The 13,729-nt window shown below is 43.8% G+C and overlaps 1 protein-coding gene across 1 annotated transcript in view; it reads left to right on the forward strand.

Annotated features, from left to right (window-relative positions):
* The window catches only part of LOC138966889 (FAS-associated factor 1-like), a 32,033-nt gene that overhangs the window by 9,717 nt on the left and 8,587 nt on the right, over positions 1–13,729 (forward strand). Inside the window, exons 5-12 of the mRNA XM_070339278.1 lie at positions 6,644–6,750; positions 7,334–7,436; positions 8,280–8,363; positions 10,810–10,929; positions 11,307–11,409; positions 11,707–11,770; positions 12,747–12,828; positions 13,242–13,396. Of these exons, the coding sequence (XP_070195379.1) occupies positions 6,644–6,750; positions 7,334–7,436; positions 8,280–8,363; positions 10,810–10,929; positions 11,307–11,409; positions 11,707–11,770; positions 12,747–12,828; positions 13,242–13,396 (818 nt within the window). The remainder of the gene's footprint in view (positions 1–6,643; positions 6,751–7,333; positions 7,437–8,279; positions 8,364–10,809; positions 10,930–11,306; positions 11,410–11,706; positions 11,771–12,746; positions 12,829–13,241; positions 13,397–13,729) is intronic.

The raw sequence follows: 13,729 nt of genomic DNA on the forward strand, positions 1-13,729 counted from the left end.
TCGTAATGAAAGAGGGCAAAAATACTGATAACAGCAAGGTAAGACAGGTCTAGGACATTATTTCTAGGACTGACTAAGCAATAGAACAACATCATGATCTTCATAAGCAAATGATAGTGAGAACAAAACAAAATTCTTACTCTTCTGACTGCTCCCAGTGATTGACATTCAAAACATCCATCCTGTTCTATTCTAAATAGTTGTAAAAAAACCTTCATAAGAATAATATTAAACATACATACTTAATTTGTTTAAACATAATTCTAGTGTAAAAGTATACTTTATAAGTTGTGGAGATAATTTTAAAACATGAAGATAAAAAACACAACAATAACATGACAACATTAGAGTACAATGCATTCCTAGCTAGCTCTGAGGAAAACACCATTGTACATTTTTCAGTTTCACATGCATGCACTAAGTGGTATCATTAAGAACTGAGATGGCGGATGGAATAAACGACTTCCGCATGCGAGAGGTTCTACACTTTGCAGCTCTGTATCTACGCCTAGATGGCATGAGTGCAAACTGATCATGCAGGGGGTGCGATTCATCTTCAACGACCTTTCGTGCTTTTGTGGCTGTTCTCTTATGCACCAGTTCATCCAAGCTTGGGAACTGAACCCCAACCACCTTTTCTGCCTGTCTGATCACTCTTGCCAGATGGCTCTTGTCCTCTACAGTAGCCCCATAGTACCATACCATGAGGTTGAAGGTCAAAACACTTTCAATGCTGGCTCTGTAGAACATTGCCAGTATTTCAGGGCAGACCTTGAACTGCTTGAGTTTCCTCAGAAAGTATAATCTTGAATTGCACTTGCTAACTACCTTGGCTATGTGTTTTGACCACGAGAGATCTGAACTGATGATGCAGCCCAAGTATTTGTACTCTTGTACTTGTTCTACCTCTTTCCCCCCTATCACTAGTGGCTCTGTTTCCTTTTCCCCTCTCCTAAAGTCTGTGATCATCTCTTTTGTTTTGCCCACATTGAGGTCTAGGCTGTTCTGGTCACACCACTCTACTAGTTTGTCCACCTCCTGTTTGTACACTGTGTCATCATCATTCTGTATCAGGCCTACCAGAGCTGAGTCATCAGCAAACTTCGAAAGTTTGCCATTGGTGGCTCTACAGTCGTTGGTGTACAGGGTGAAGATTGTCGGAGACAAACAGCAGCCTTGTGGACTCCCTGTACTGATCTCGAGGCTGTCTGAGATGACCCCGTCTACTGCCACGTACTGAGATCGACCCACCAGGAAGTCGATAATCCACTTGATGATCTGTGGACTGACTGACAGAGCGTTCAGCTTGTCGTACATGAGGCTAGGCTTGACTGTATTAAACGCGGAACTAAAATCCACATATAACACTCTAGCTGAGGTGTTGGGCTTCTCTAGATGTTCAAGGATGCTGTGAGCGATCAGAATGGTAGCGTCGTCTGTGCCTCTGCGTGCTCTGTAGGCAAACTGTAGCGGATCCATCTGATCCTCAGTTTCCTGCAAGAGACGCTTCAGCACCAGCTTCTCAAGACATTTCATCACCACTGGTGTCAATGCTATAGGCCTATAGTCATTGTTTTCTTTGCAGATTGCTTTTTTGGGGACTGGGATAATTTTGGAGGTTTTCCACAGAGAGGGGATTTTGCCTGCCAGAAGGCTCATGTTGAAAATTGCTTGAAAAACACCAGCTAGTTGTTCAGCACATGTCTTGAGTAGCCTAGGGTGAATGTTATCTGGTCCCTGTGCTTTGTTTGGCTTCAGTTTTGAGAAAACAGCCCTCACCTCTTCCTCACTAACCCTCAACCCATCATCAGGCTGGACTCTCTCTAGCTCTTCAAATACTCTGACTCTCAGCCTTTTTGCAATGAACAGACGTGTTCTGGTTTTTCGGCCAAACTCAGGGAGGCACTTGATTTGGCGGCGAAAGTAACTTCCAGATATTTCCTGAGGACACTTTGTCTTTGGAGGCTTCTGGCAGGTTGGCTTCCCGGTTTCCGGTTATGCCTGCCAGCCTTTCTTTGATTTCTGTTTTGGTTTTTGATACGCAGTCAATTGCCTACAAGCAGACTGGCGTACGGGCACTACGGCTTTCAGCCATTTTGTTCATGCGTCATCAGTCACACCAGGCTTCGGCCACCGTGATTCTGCATTTTCGGTTGCTGACACACAACCGGAAGTCGCTGCTTCCTCGTACTAGCTTCCTCTGCTTACGCACGGACTGGTAGAGGATAATGTGCGGCCAGTTGGGTTTCCGATTTCCGGTTACGCCGACCACACCGTTGTGGCAGGCAGCTACCTCCAACCATCTTCGCCAACTGAGGCAGGAAGGGGTAGAGGATTATTCCGTCGGGTGGTTCTGGTTTCCAGTTCCTCTGACCGTCTCTCTTTATCAGGAAACGACGTTTTTGGACAATTTTTCGTTCCATTATTTGTCGTTTCCTGCCGCTACATAGGATTGCTATGAGTCTGATTAGCATTCTACTTCGGTTAGAACGCAGATAAACAGACTCCCAAATCCAAGTAGCAAGAGGGTTTCTGTCACAACCCATGAGTCCTTGTCTTTGTTAGACTCGGACTCTAACGCAGGAAAGCAGTACTGCGTCACACTCTCGGTCATGCTTGGGTAGGCACTCGTAGCAGGTCATGCACCAGCAGTAGCCTATTTTTTGGCTAACCGAATTGGAACAGGCTGTGTTTCACAGCCTCGGTTCATAGGGAGGTGAGTGTTTCTTAAGGTAACTTCAGGAACGCTTTTACTCTTTCATGAGCTTTTCCTCACCGAGAAGGGCTCTGGTATCAAGTACTCAGGAGTCACTCTCGTTTATCGTGAGGAGATTAGTCACGCCTCTCTTGAGCTGACGTCTTATCTCCTAGGCCCTTCGGGCTTCACACCATCCCAAGGTTTTACATACTTTGGCATGATATTCTTACGGTCACCCGGAGAGTTCGTCCGACTCAGTTCTGAGTGGACAACCTTAGGCACTGATCGTTCCAGGTTCGGCACTACAGCAGGCACCCACGAGGACGCTTGCTTCCATCCTAGGTCGATTGGAATTCATAGCTTCTTGCTAGTGAAATTACGTTAAGACCTTTCCCGCTAGCGCTTAAGCCGCTTTGGGATTCACCCTCTCAAGACTGATTCAAGTCTATTCCTATTCAGAGCTGGTTTCAACACATGACATGTCAGTGGTTGAACCCTAACAGGATTACTCAGGGCATTGGTCTTGGCCGATCACGGAAGTTAAGCAACTTCGAGCTCGGTTAGTACTAGGATGGGTGACCGCTGGGAACATTTAGTGCAGCGTTTTCTGATACGCACTTAACCAGCCGGTTATGTACTGTGTACAATGCTTTCAGGGTGCCCTCTTTCGCGGCGCCCTTACGATAGCTGTGTTCGAAAGTTTGCTCCTTTTAGCGTGGTCTCCACGCTTGGCAGCAATTTTGGGCTCGGGGGTTTGCTGATTAGCGAATCTCGGTCCATCTTTGATGGGAGGTCGCATATTCGCCGAAACTGGAAGTTATTTCCTTCGTTTTCGGTTTTAGGGCATTTCCTTTGACTCTTCTATGTGAGGAGTCTAGAAAATGCCAGAATTAGTTCCGACATTTTGTCATTCCTCTTGTCAGTGAACAAGGGATAAGGCTTCTTGCCCCTGGTTCATTACGAACAATTAGTGTCTACCTCTGGGAGACTATGGTGCTGTGGCTTACTCAAGCTCTAACCTTTCAGCGTTTCACTCCCCGGAGGGTGTTTCACTCTTGGTCAGTCGGAACTCTCTTTGTTCGATCCAAAGGTGAGACGCACAGGTTTTCGTTCGTTTTTCACTACTCGTTTGCCTTTGAAGACAGGTTCGTTGTCTTCTGAGCTTTCTCAGTTCTCTTTTTAGAGTTAGGACTGTCTTCCCGGTTAGCTGATTGCAAGAGATTTTCACTCTTTCTGTCAGTCAGGAGCAAGACAGAGTCAGTGAGGTTGACACTCTTTCCGGTTTTCCGGAAGACGTAACTCACGAAGCTTTAGGTCAGTTTCGCTTAGGTCTCAACCAGACTTGAGATGATAAGGAGTTTATCTAAGCTACCTTATCTGGGTTGTTTTTTACCATCATGAGGCAAATCCATGAGTGGTTACAAACAAAGGGGGGAGGGGAGGGGGCAGTCAGCCCTTCCTCCTGCACCTGCTAGAGTGCACTATTCTAGAACTCGGGCATTGATTTTAGCAGTCCTCAGTTCAGGAGGATGCTATGATGTTCTACGAACAGCTTTTTTGAAGGCAGACGATGTTTCATCAATTTTGAGAAACGTCGTCGGGACTCGACAGGACATTCCCCTTTCTACGCCCGTCTTGCGGCAAGCTGAAGCGGGTCAAGTCCTCTTCAGAGTATATTTTAGGTTCCCACCGCCTTGTTGAAGCTATCTGCTTATGTGATTCGGAGTAAGAATATGTAATTTAATCGAAAATTTTATAAGTAAATTTTCATTTGATTAATATACTTACCCGAATCACATAGTGAATTCCCTCCCGCCAACCCCGCTTATGGTTTTTTAGTTTTCTTTAAAGCCGTATGATATTGACCACGTGTTGAGTAGCGGTAGTGACGTAGCATACACCAATGGGAGGTAACTCCCCGGGTATATGGTCATTACCATGGCTACGTTTACACTTTTTGTGGTGGGGTTGCTTCCCTTTAAATTGTTTAAGACGGGTAGCCTTTTCAGACCTTAGCATCTCAGACTGTGTCAATGCTTATGTGATTCGGGTAAGTATATTAATCAAATGAAAATTTACTTATAAAATTTTCGATTTGCTTCTGTGCATTTGTAATTGTATGCACTGGTTTGCCATTTGGGGCCATGTGTTCCCAAGTCCAGAAACATCCAAGTCCCTCTTCAGTCTTTTTAGATAACAGGACAACTTTTTATTTTTACAATCACAGCCAGCGTTTAAAAGTTGGGAATAAACATCTTCAAGAAAGAGCGTAAAGGCTCCTTTTGGTACCTGCTTGTAAAAAATACTATACATGTACATTATATAAGTAAGTATATTTATGAATGTACAGTCGAGATCGCTTTACACGAAATGAAAGGGACCAATATTTTTTTCGAGTTAACGTTTTTTCGCGATAACGAAAATGATCAAACCATTTTGAAATTGGTTTACTTGCAGCGATGTTCGCGAAACTCGTTTGAACTGCTGACGCGATTCGGTTTCAGCTTTCGGTTTGAACGGAAGTACTCTTTTGTGTAAGAATACAGCCCGCGTCTTGTTGTTGTTAACTTCGCAGGAGTCTGACTTTCGGGTCGCTTCATTTCTCTGACAGCGAATAAAAGGGTCTATTTCCACAGGAAGCCGCTTTTTTTCCGTGTTTTGACGGGCGAATGAAGTGATGAAATGATTAAAGCATAGAAGATACCCGTTTTAAGTATACGGTAAACGCTTCAACAGAGTTGATCGGCGCTGACCAACCGAACAAACGTGCGTTAGCCGTAGAGTGTTTTCGGAAGTGGCTTCAGAATCTTGATACACCGTGACATTTGTGTGCCATCTGCTCCAATTTCCAAAGTGAGAGATTATGGAATTATCGCGAAGAATATGAAGCAAGAAGCAAACACCACAAGAGAGCTGTACCGACTTCGTGATAAAGTCTAAGTTTACGTCGACCATTTCATTCTTTCTTTCAATGGGCCGTGCAAACACGTGAACACTTCTCGCTTTGGAAGCTACAAGTTGAAAAAAACAGTTGTTTGGTGATGCAAGAGACCGAGAATAGGCTTCGTGTAAACGTTTTTTGCGTGAGTCTCAGATTGTGGTTTTTTTTCGCGTTATGATGGTTTTTTTAGTAGGGTTTATGAAGGGAATGATTGGGACTGACAACACGTTTCGCGTAATGGTTTTTTTCGGCTTATCGTTTTCGTGTTAAATGATCTCGACTGTAAGTACTGAATATTATTGATGTACACACACACACACACGTGGGAAAGTTGAATTAGATGGCAGCCAGTATGTCAAGTTAGGTAGTTGCAGGTGTAGACAGAACAGTGGTACCTGTGATGTGAGTCCCCTTCAATGAGAGAACACCTCCCAGGAAAGGACAGCTTCGGTTGTCCATTTCTTTATCAACCTGACTAGAATATACCTGTTGTGAAAGGACACCCGCAGTGTAGGGACACATTTGGCTGGTCCCAAGAGTGTCTTTTCATGATTGGCACAACTGTCTTTGCAAACTAATGTCCTTCTGCTGACACTTTTTCTTCTTCTGCATTCGTGGGCTGAAACTCCCATGTACACTCGTGTGTTTTGCACGAGTGGAATTTTACGTGTATGACCGTTTTTTTCCCCGCCATTTAGGCAGCCATACGCTGTTTTCGGAGGAAGCATGCTGGGTATTTTTTCGTGTTTCTATAACCCACCGAACTCTGACATGGATTACAGGATCTTTTTCGTGCGCACTTGGTCTTGTGCTTGCGTGTACACACGGGGGTGTTCGGACACCGAGGAGAGTCTGCACACAAAGTTGACTCTGAGAAATAAATCTCTCGCCGAACGTGGGGACGAACTCACGCTGACAGCGGCCAACTGGATACAAATCCAGCGCGCTACCGACTGAGCTACATCCCCGCCCTCTGCTGACACTGATTTGTATTGTGTTGACAGACTGTGCTGCGAGAGCTGTACCTGCCAAAAGACAATGTGCTCTACCTACTGACCCCTCAGGTCTCGGGTCCCTCCAACAACGCCTCCTCTACAGACAGATCAGCTGCGTAAGTAACTTGTTTAAAGCTACACTGTTTGTCTTTTACCCTTGACCACTATGCTGGTCAGTGTCCTTGATCTGCAGTCCAGCTGAGTGGGACTCGTTGTGCTGTTCATGAGTGAGTCTCTTTGAGTCTTCTGGTGCCGAACTACAGCCTCATTTGTGTGATACAGCAGTTAGTGTAAATACACCTTCCTTCCTGTGAAGCCCATCTTGTAGCTCAAGTCAAAGCTTTTTCTTTGGATAAGAGCATTTTTCCACTTTGACACATACCAAAAAATCTATAGCTAGCGATCTTCTGAGTCAGCCATAGTGGAACTTTTTGGATGAACGCATCTTGTGACACTCCTGTCAGTCTGCCAAATTTAATGAATTCAAACAAAAGTCCTACTCTACATAGGAAGCAGCCAGGCTGTTGATGTTTGATATGTGTACAAGGGGAAGAATGCTCCTCTTACATATGTAAAAGTAGGTGCATGTGTGTGCTAATGTACATAATCATTTTCATGAGAAGGAAGGTATCTTCCGAGCAGACCAAAACTGTGCAGAAAACTTGATGCTTATCTGTGTCATCTGTTTTTTACTTTCAGCTCCCATAGAACTGATGAGTACAAGCTGAAAGTGGTTTTCACCAGTGGCTCTGAGTACAGAATGTATCATTTCAACGTCAAGGGAAGCAAAAAGATCCAAGAGGTAAGACATAAGGATTATGATTCCATGTGTATGTTATTATGTCATTTTCATAAACCTGTGCTTAGGACTAAAAAAAAAATAGGTGTGGTTACGGTAACCCGACCTACCCTATTTTTAGGGGCCGACCCTATAACTTTTTGTTACATTTGTCAACAAAAAAACAAAAACAAAAAAACGATTGCAGAAAACGCAATGAAAGCGAAAGCGCTCGAGTCGCACACTTATTTCCCTGTCAAGTAGGTTTAATTTGTACACATTAGAAAAAAAAGTTTAAAAAAAAAAGTGATTGCCTACCTTCCTACCCTATTTTTTTTGGCTATGTTACCATAACCACACCTATTTTTTTTGTGGCCTTATTGATTGATAGTACACTCCTGTCTGTGAAAACAGTTCTACTCACTATCTCAGATGTGCCTAGGCATGGGACAAGACCATTCCAAAAATCAACACCCCGACTGGTTCCTCTGCAGATTTAAAATTATCAATGAAATAATTTCTTGATCGATTGATTAATTTCTGGAAGTACGCACATCGAAGCTGACAATTGGCATTGCAGATATGATCGCGTCTCTTAGTGCACAGATCAAACGACCCCGTGTGGAGAAGTCAAGTGTAGTTTGACTCAATGTTTGGAAGGAAAAGCAACTCGACCACAACCCATAAAAACCCGATAGAGTTATTTCCGGAATTCGTTTATTTTGTATAAGAGGTTGTACATGTGAGAGACACTGTTTATCTCAGGAAATAATGTGTGTGTCACATTTTTCTCTGCTTGTGATTGCTGTTCTGATCTGGATCTTAGAGTTTAAAAAGGAACAACCCCTTGTTTTACTCGGTGTACAGGTGAAACAAGATCTTGACTCTATCATTAACGTCCCTGTGAGGAACCAGCAGTGGAGTGGCTTTCCACCTGATGTAAATGACGAGGTGAGTACAGTGGACACACTCCCCTACCCTCCTTTTAACTATTTAAGTTAGCCTGATTTCAGATATTCCCCCCCCCCCCCCCCCCCCCTTTTAGATTGCAGTTCTGTTCATAGCCCCTTGAAATTAACCTCCAATTTAACACTTCTTTTTGAGGGCGGGGATGTAGCTCAGTCGGTAGCGCGCTGGATTTGTATCCAGTTGGCCGCTGTCAGCGTGAGTTCGTCCCCACGTTCGGCGAGAGATTTATTTCTCAGAGTCAACTTTGTGTGCAGACTCTCCTCGGTGTCCGAACACCCCCGTGTGTACACGCAAGCACAAGACCAAGTGCGTACGAAAAATATCCTGTAATCCATGTCAGAGTTCTGTGGGTTATAGAAACACGAAAATACCCAGCATGCTTCCTCCGAAAGCGGCGTATGGCTGCCTAAATGGCGGGGTAAAAACGGTCATACACATAAAAGCCGTGGGAGTTTCAGCCCATGAACGAACAAACAAACAAACACTTCTTTTTCATCTTAGACCTGATTTTCTCAGATTTTTGTTGGTCTTAAAGGTTGGTTGGGACTGGGTGGGGAGTAACATTTTACCACATTAGTCATTCCTATGTTCTTCTTTTCCTGTGCGGTTAACTTGTTGTTGGAGTTACAGAATTTATCAGAGAAAAAAAGTTCTTATGTTGTTGTGTTTAAATTCCGAATGAAATACTCTTGGCTGGTCATATTAGATTTCTCCTCAATTCAAATTTCAATTCCTAAACTGCACAATCGTAGTTTATCACGTAAAGAGAAGTAATACTAATACAGTAGTATGCTTTACTTCTGTAACATTGAGCTTACCAACTCAGATTCGTGCGCAAACAAAGACTGTTAGATGGAGGATTGACTAGGAGTCTTCTTCTGTCTAATTTTAAATGGATTTGTTGTGGAGACAATCACAAATGATAATTCAGCAGTCCCTGCAATGTACGGCCCCCGGCGTGAGCGGACACCTGACATGTACGGACACATTTGCTCGGCACGGAGTGTTTTCCTTCTATATTTGCCCCCCCCTTAAACGGACACCTGCAAAACGTGGACACGGACACTCATTTTCGGTCCCAACAGCAGGTCATACCTCCAATGTACGGACAGACCATCGTCCAATTTTCACCACAACAAAATCGATAACAGAGCAGTCCGGCTCTTGGTGCAAAGATCACAGCCGCAATGGCTGTCGTCACTGGTAACTTGAGTGCACCTGTACCCATCAGGAGGGGGGGTAGTTTTGGTCAGGAGTGGAGTACATGCGAAGATGCCAACATGAAACTGCACTGTGCTCTTTATTTTCTTGTCTGTTGGACGTAAACAACAGAAACCACAGTCGATGAAGGTCCTGAGCGAAAGAGAGTGAAAAACCGGCCACAGTTCTCAGCATCGTGTGTCTGTGTGTAACCTCTTTCATTGACAAGATACTCTTGTTTCCCCTCAGCCTTGACCAGTGAGTCGGTTGCCTAATCTGTGAACCCTTCAGTTGTCTTGCTGTGTCAAAAGTTACGACACAGTCAACTGGTTTTGCTCTGAGTGAACAGTTGAAGCTGACCTCTCTGGCCACAGCCCAACAGTACATGGCTGGAGGGAGTAAGAGAGAGAGGGAGGGGGGGGGGGTGGAGGGGTAGCTGGCTAAACTCTGTGGGGTGTCCGGTGTCACTGCATGTCAGCAGGAAGAGCATTGGAGAGAAATAGAGAGGTGTACTCTTCCACACAATTTCCAAGCATCAGTTGTCACGGCTTGGGGTAGGCATTAGTGAGGGAGAGTGGGAGCTGTGTTATGTACAGTGTATTTCCGACTGAAGAGTGAAAAGTCACTGCCATGCCACATGATCGGCATGCAGTCAATAAAGCCAGACAAGATGAAAATAAATTACATGATTATGACATGCAGCTCTATCTGCTGCGATTTATTCAAACTGGGTTTCAAGCTTATTCTTGCAAAGCATCTGCACACGCTCCTCTGTGCTGTGTTTGTGTGGCTGCTTTCATATGTCAGTGCATGGTGAGTGTGTTCACTGCCTTGAGGATTTCATTTTATCTCTTCTTTTCAACACTTTTCATACAAATCATTTTTAGAAATTTTACAGAACGTTTAAAGAAGTATTAGGAGTTTATTGTTTAGTAGCCACAAGAAGTGATTAGCATAGACTCAATCCTGTTGTTTGTGTGTCTCTGTGTGAGTGTATGGGGGAGGGGGTGGTGTGGTCACCCCTCCCGTGACCGGACACCTGCAATGTACGGACAGTTTTGCTATGGCCCAAGGGTGTCCGTTCATGAGAGGGACTGCTGTTCCTTGAAGTTTTAGACTGTGTGAATATGGAAAAATCAAATTATTACTTGTCTGAAGTGAATAGGTCAGTGTAGATGTTTGATGATGAAGATTGAATGTCTTATATTCTGTACATTTCTTTTTGCAGACTTGTTTATGTGACAGTGGCATCAATTTTCCAAATGCTGAGTTTGAAGTGACAGAAAAGCTTACCACAGCGAGTACACAGCCTTCTAGACCCTCTAGGGCTCATCGGTCAACAGTAGAGGTTCATATATTATAGTGTTTGTTGATGCTTTTCCGTTGTGTGTGTGTGTTTTGGCTTGATGTTGTTTGTGAAATTTCTCTTCTATAAATCTTCTTACTTGTAAGAAATATCTGTATGCAGACGAAAAGTTGGGAAGACTTTATTTATGCATTGATGTGAAAAGTATTCAAGTAATAATGAAAGTGACGCAGCAGTGTTGATTTTACTTTTGCTGTTTTATTCCATCACATGCTGGTTGTCAGTTAAAGCCATGTTGTAGCAATGTGATGCAGGTACAGTAGACTTCAACTATTTTGCGATCGTTGGGGTCCAGAGATTGAGACCTCAATATACGTGTATATGGTAGTATTTTAAATTTTGTTTATTTGCATTTCTAGCCAGCAGAATCAGACAGTGAAGAAGACATCGAGGTTGAATCAGAAGATTTCTACGACACACATGAAGACGCTGTGCCACAGTCCAGGAGGCACGAACCTCTTAGTAAGTACACTGACAGTAGGTTAGCACACCATGTACCAACAGTGAACATCTTTTAATTGAGCACAGATTCATTACTTGAGACTGTGTTTAAACTCTTTCAATCAGGGAAATAAGCTGAATTGATGGGAAAATAGAAAATGCAGCCAGTGTGAGGGGGGGGGGGGGGGGGGGGGGGGGGTTGGAGAGACTCACACATTGCTATTCCAAAGACACATCAAAATAAGTACCTTTCAGAAAACAGTTGATGTACAAGGAAAGTACATTTAGTGTTTTACATGTTTTATTTTTTCTTTGCAGTGTCTCCGGAACATACAATAGAAGTTGATGCCTTAGAACAGTTTACACGAGAATTTGCGGAGAGGTGAGTTTACAGTTTTATTATTAATGTTTTCTACTTTAAGTGTTTTGTGTGTGTGTTTGCTACCTTGAAGTTCAGGAGCTGTAAAAAAGCTAATTTTGAGAGCTTTATAACTACTTTCAAAAAGTTATAACTGTATGAAAAAAAACGGAAGAAAGTTTAGCGTAGAGCTTCACAAAAAGCAAAATCCACAGTGGTACCTACCTGCTTGATCAGGTCCCTCTGATGAGTGGACGCCTCCCAATAAAGGTGACACTCTAAAGTCCCTTTGTATATTATTTAGATCTATCGTGATAATATGCCGACTGCTATGTTGGGACACTTGTTGCTGTTCCCAAGGGCTTTTTTCTTTCTTTTTACTGTGCTACCGTTTCTTCTTCTTGTCGTTCGCTGTTAGATCGTCAGTCCGGACTGCAGGGCGAGTACCTTTAGATAATACTGTAGATTTTGGACTGTCGATATTTCATTTTGCGTTTTTGCGTGGATCTGTGGTTGGTTAAGGTGCGCCTGTTGGCCCAGATCCTCCGACTTCAGCCCTAAGGTTTTTTTCGGGGTTACCCCGCCCTTAGTTCCTGGCTCAAAAACCTAACCCTGGGAACACATGGGGGATTTCTTACCGGGGGTCCCACCCTGGGGCTAGAGCTTTTAATGCGGCTCTTACCCGCATGGTGTAACCGTCATCGGACACGTAGGGCATTTATAGGGTAGTCAGTGCCATCTGCCAACCCACCCCGACCTGGTAGAGACACCGCTAATTGGTCCGGGACTGCTTATTCTATATTCGCAGCTGGCCCCCATATCTGGGGGCCGTTCCCCTATCCGCCACCTGGGGACCCGCCGGGTTGAGGATAGTCGCCCCCCTACTGAATTGAAAGTAGTCTGTTCCCGGGTGCTACCGTTTAAGTAAATGCTGATTTGTGTGACTGCGAATGAAACCTTTTTTGTGACTCCCTGATCATGTGGTCTTGTGTTGTCACAGGTACGGAGAGGTTCATCCTGTCTTCTACATTGGTTCTTTAGACAACGCCATCAGAGATGCTTTACAATGCAGAGCCACAGATGTAAGTCACATTGTTTTCAAGTCTGTTGCTTGTTGACGACTATGTTAGTAAACGTAGCACTGGTATTTTCTTTTCTCGTTTTGTTTGTTTAATTTGTGTGTGTGTATAGATTGAGGTACTATTCTTTTGTACCAACTGGAGGTCCTGGACTGGGCTGGGAACCGTTGTCTCCCTTGAGGAGTGTTTTCTGTGAAGTGATGCTATTGTTCATATTTTTTGTTTTGAAGCCTGTGGGCATTTCTGAATCAAAACGGTTCCAGAAGTTGTTATTTCATCTCAGAGCAGTAGTGCTGCTGTTAGAGGTATTAAATTTGACTTTCTGTGGTTGAGGCATTCAATTTCTCTGTATTTCCATGTTGTTACTATTCACTGAAACGGCAAGTCATTTTTCCATCTCTCTTGTGTGTGTGCAGAGAAAGTTGCTGGCCCTGTACCTTCACCATGACGACAGTATTCAGGCGCACGTCTTCTGCTCCCAACTCCTGTGCTCTGAGAGCATCGTCAACTTCCTCTCCGCCAACTTTCTGACCTGGGCCTGGGACCTCACTCATCCAGAAAACATGAACAAGTCAGTGTTAGATGGCAGCACTTTCTTTGTTTGGGGCTGATCTTTGCTGGTGGTTCTGTTTGAAAAAAAGAATAGACAAGAAAGAGAGGGAGAGGGAGGAAGAATTTCAAGATGTGTTGTGTTAATTCTCTGCATATTGTATGTTGTTGTTGCTGTTGTGGTTGTTTTTGTTAGCTAAGAGTAGTGAATGTGGCTGTTTAAGATGATTTGCTTATCAGTTTAGATAGTTTAAGAGGCTTAGAAGATTGAAAAGCATGGAAGCAGTGCATCACAAGGTTTATACATCTTTAATCAGTCCAAATATTTTTCTCTGATCATGTGCTTATTTCCTTT

The sequence above is a fragment of the Littorina saxatilis genome, linkage group LG5 (genome assembly GCF_037325665.1).
Source record: "Littorina saxatilis isolate snail1 linkage group LG5, US_GU_Lsax_2.0, whole genome shotgun sequence".
Lineage (NCBI taxonomy): Eukaryota > Metazoa > Mollusca > Gastropoda > Littorinimorpha > Littorinidae > Littorina > Littorina saxatilis.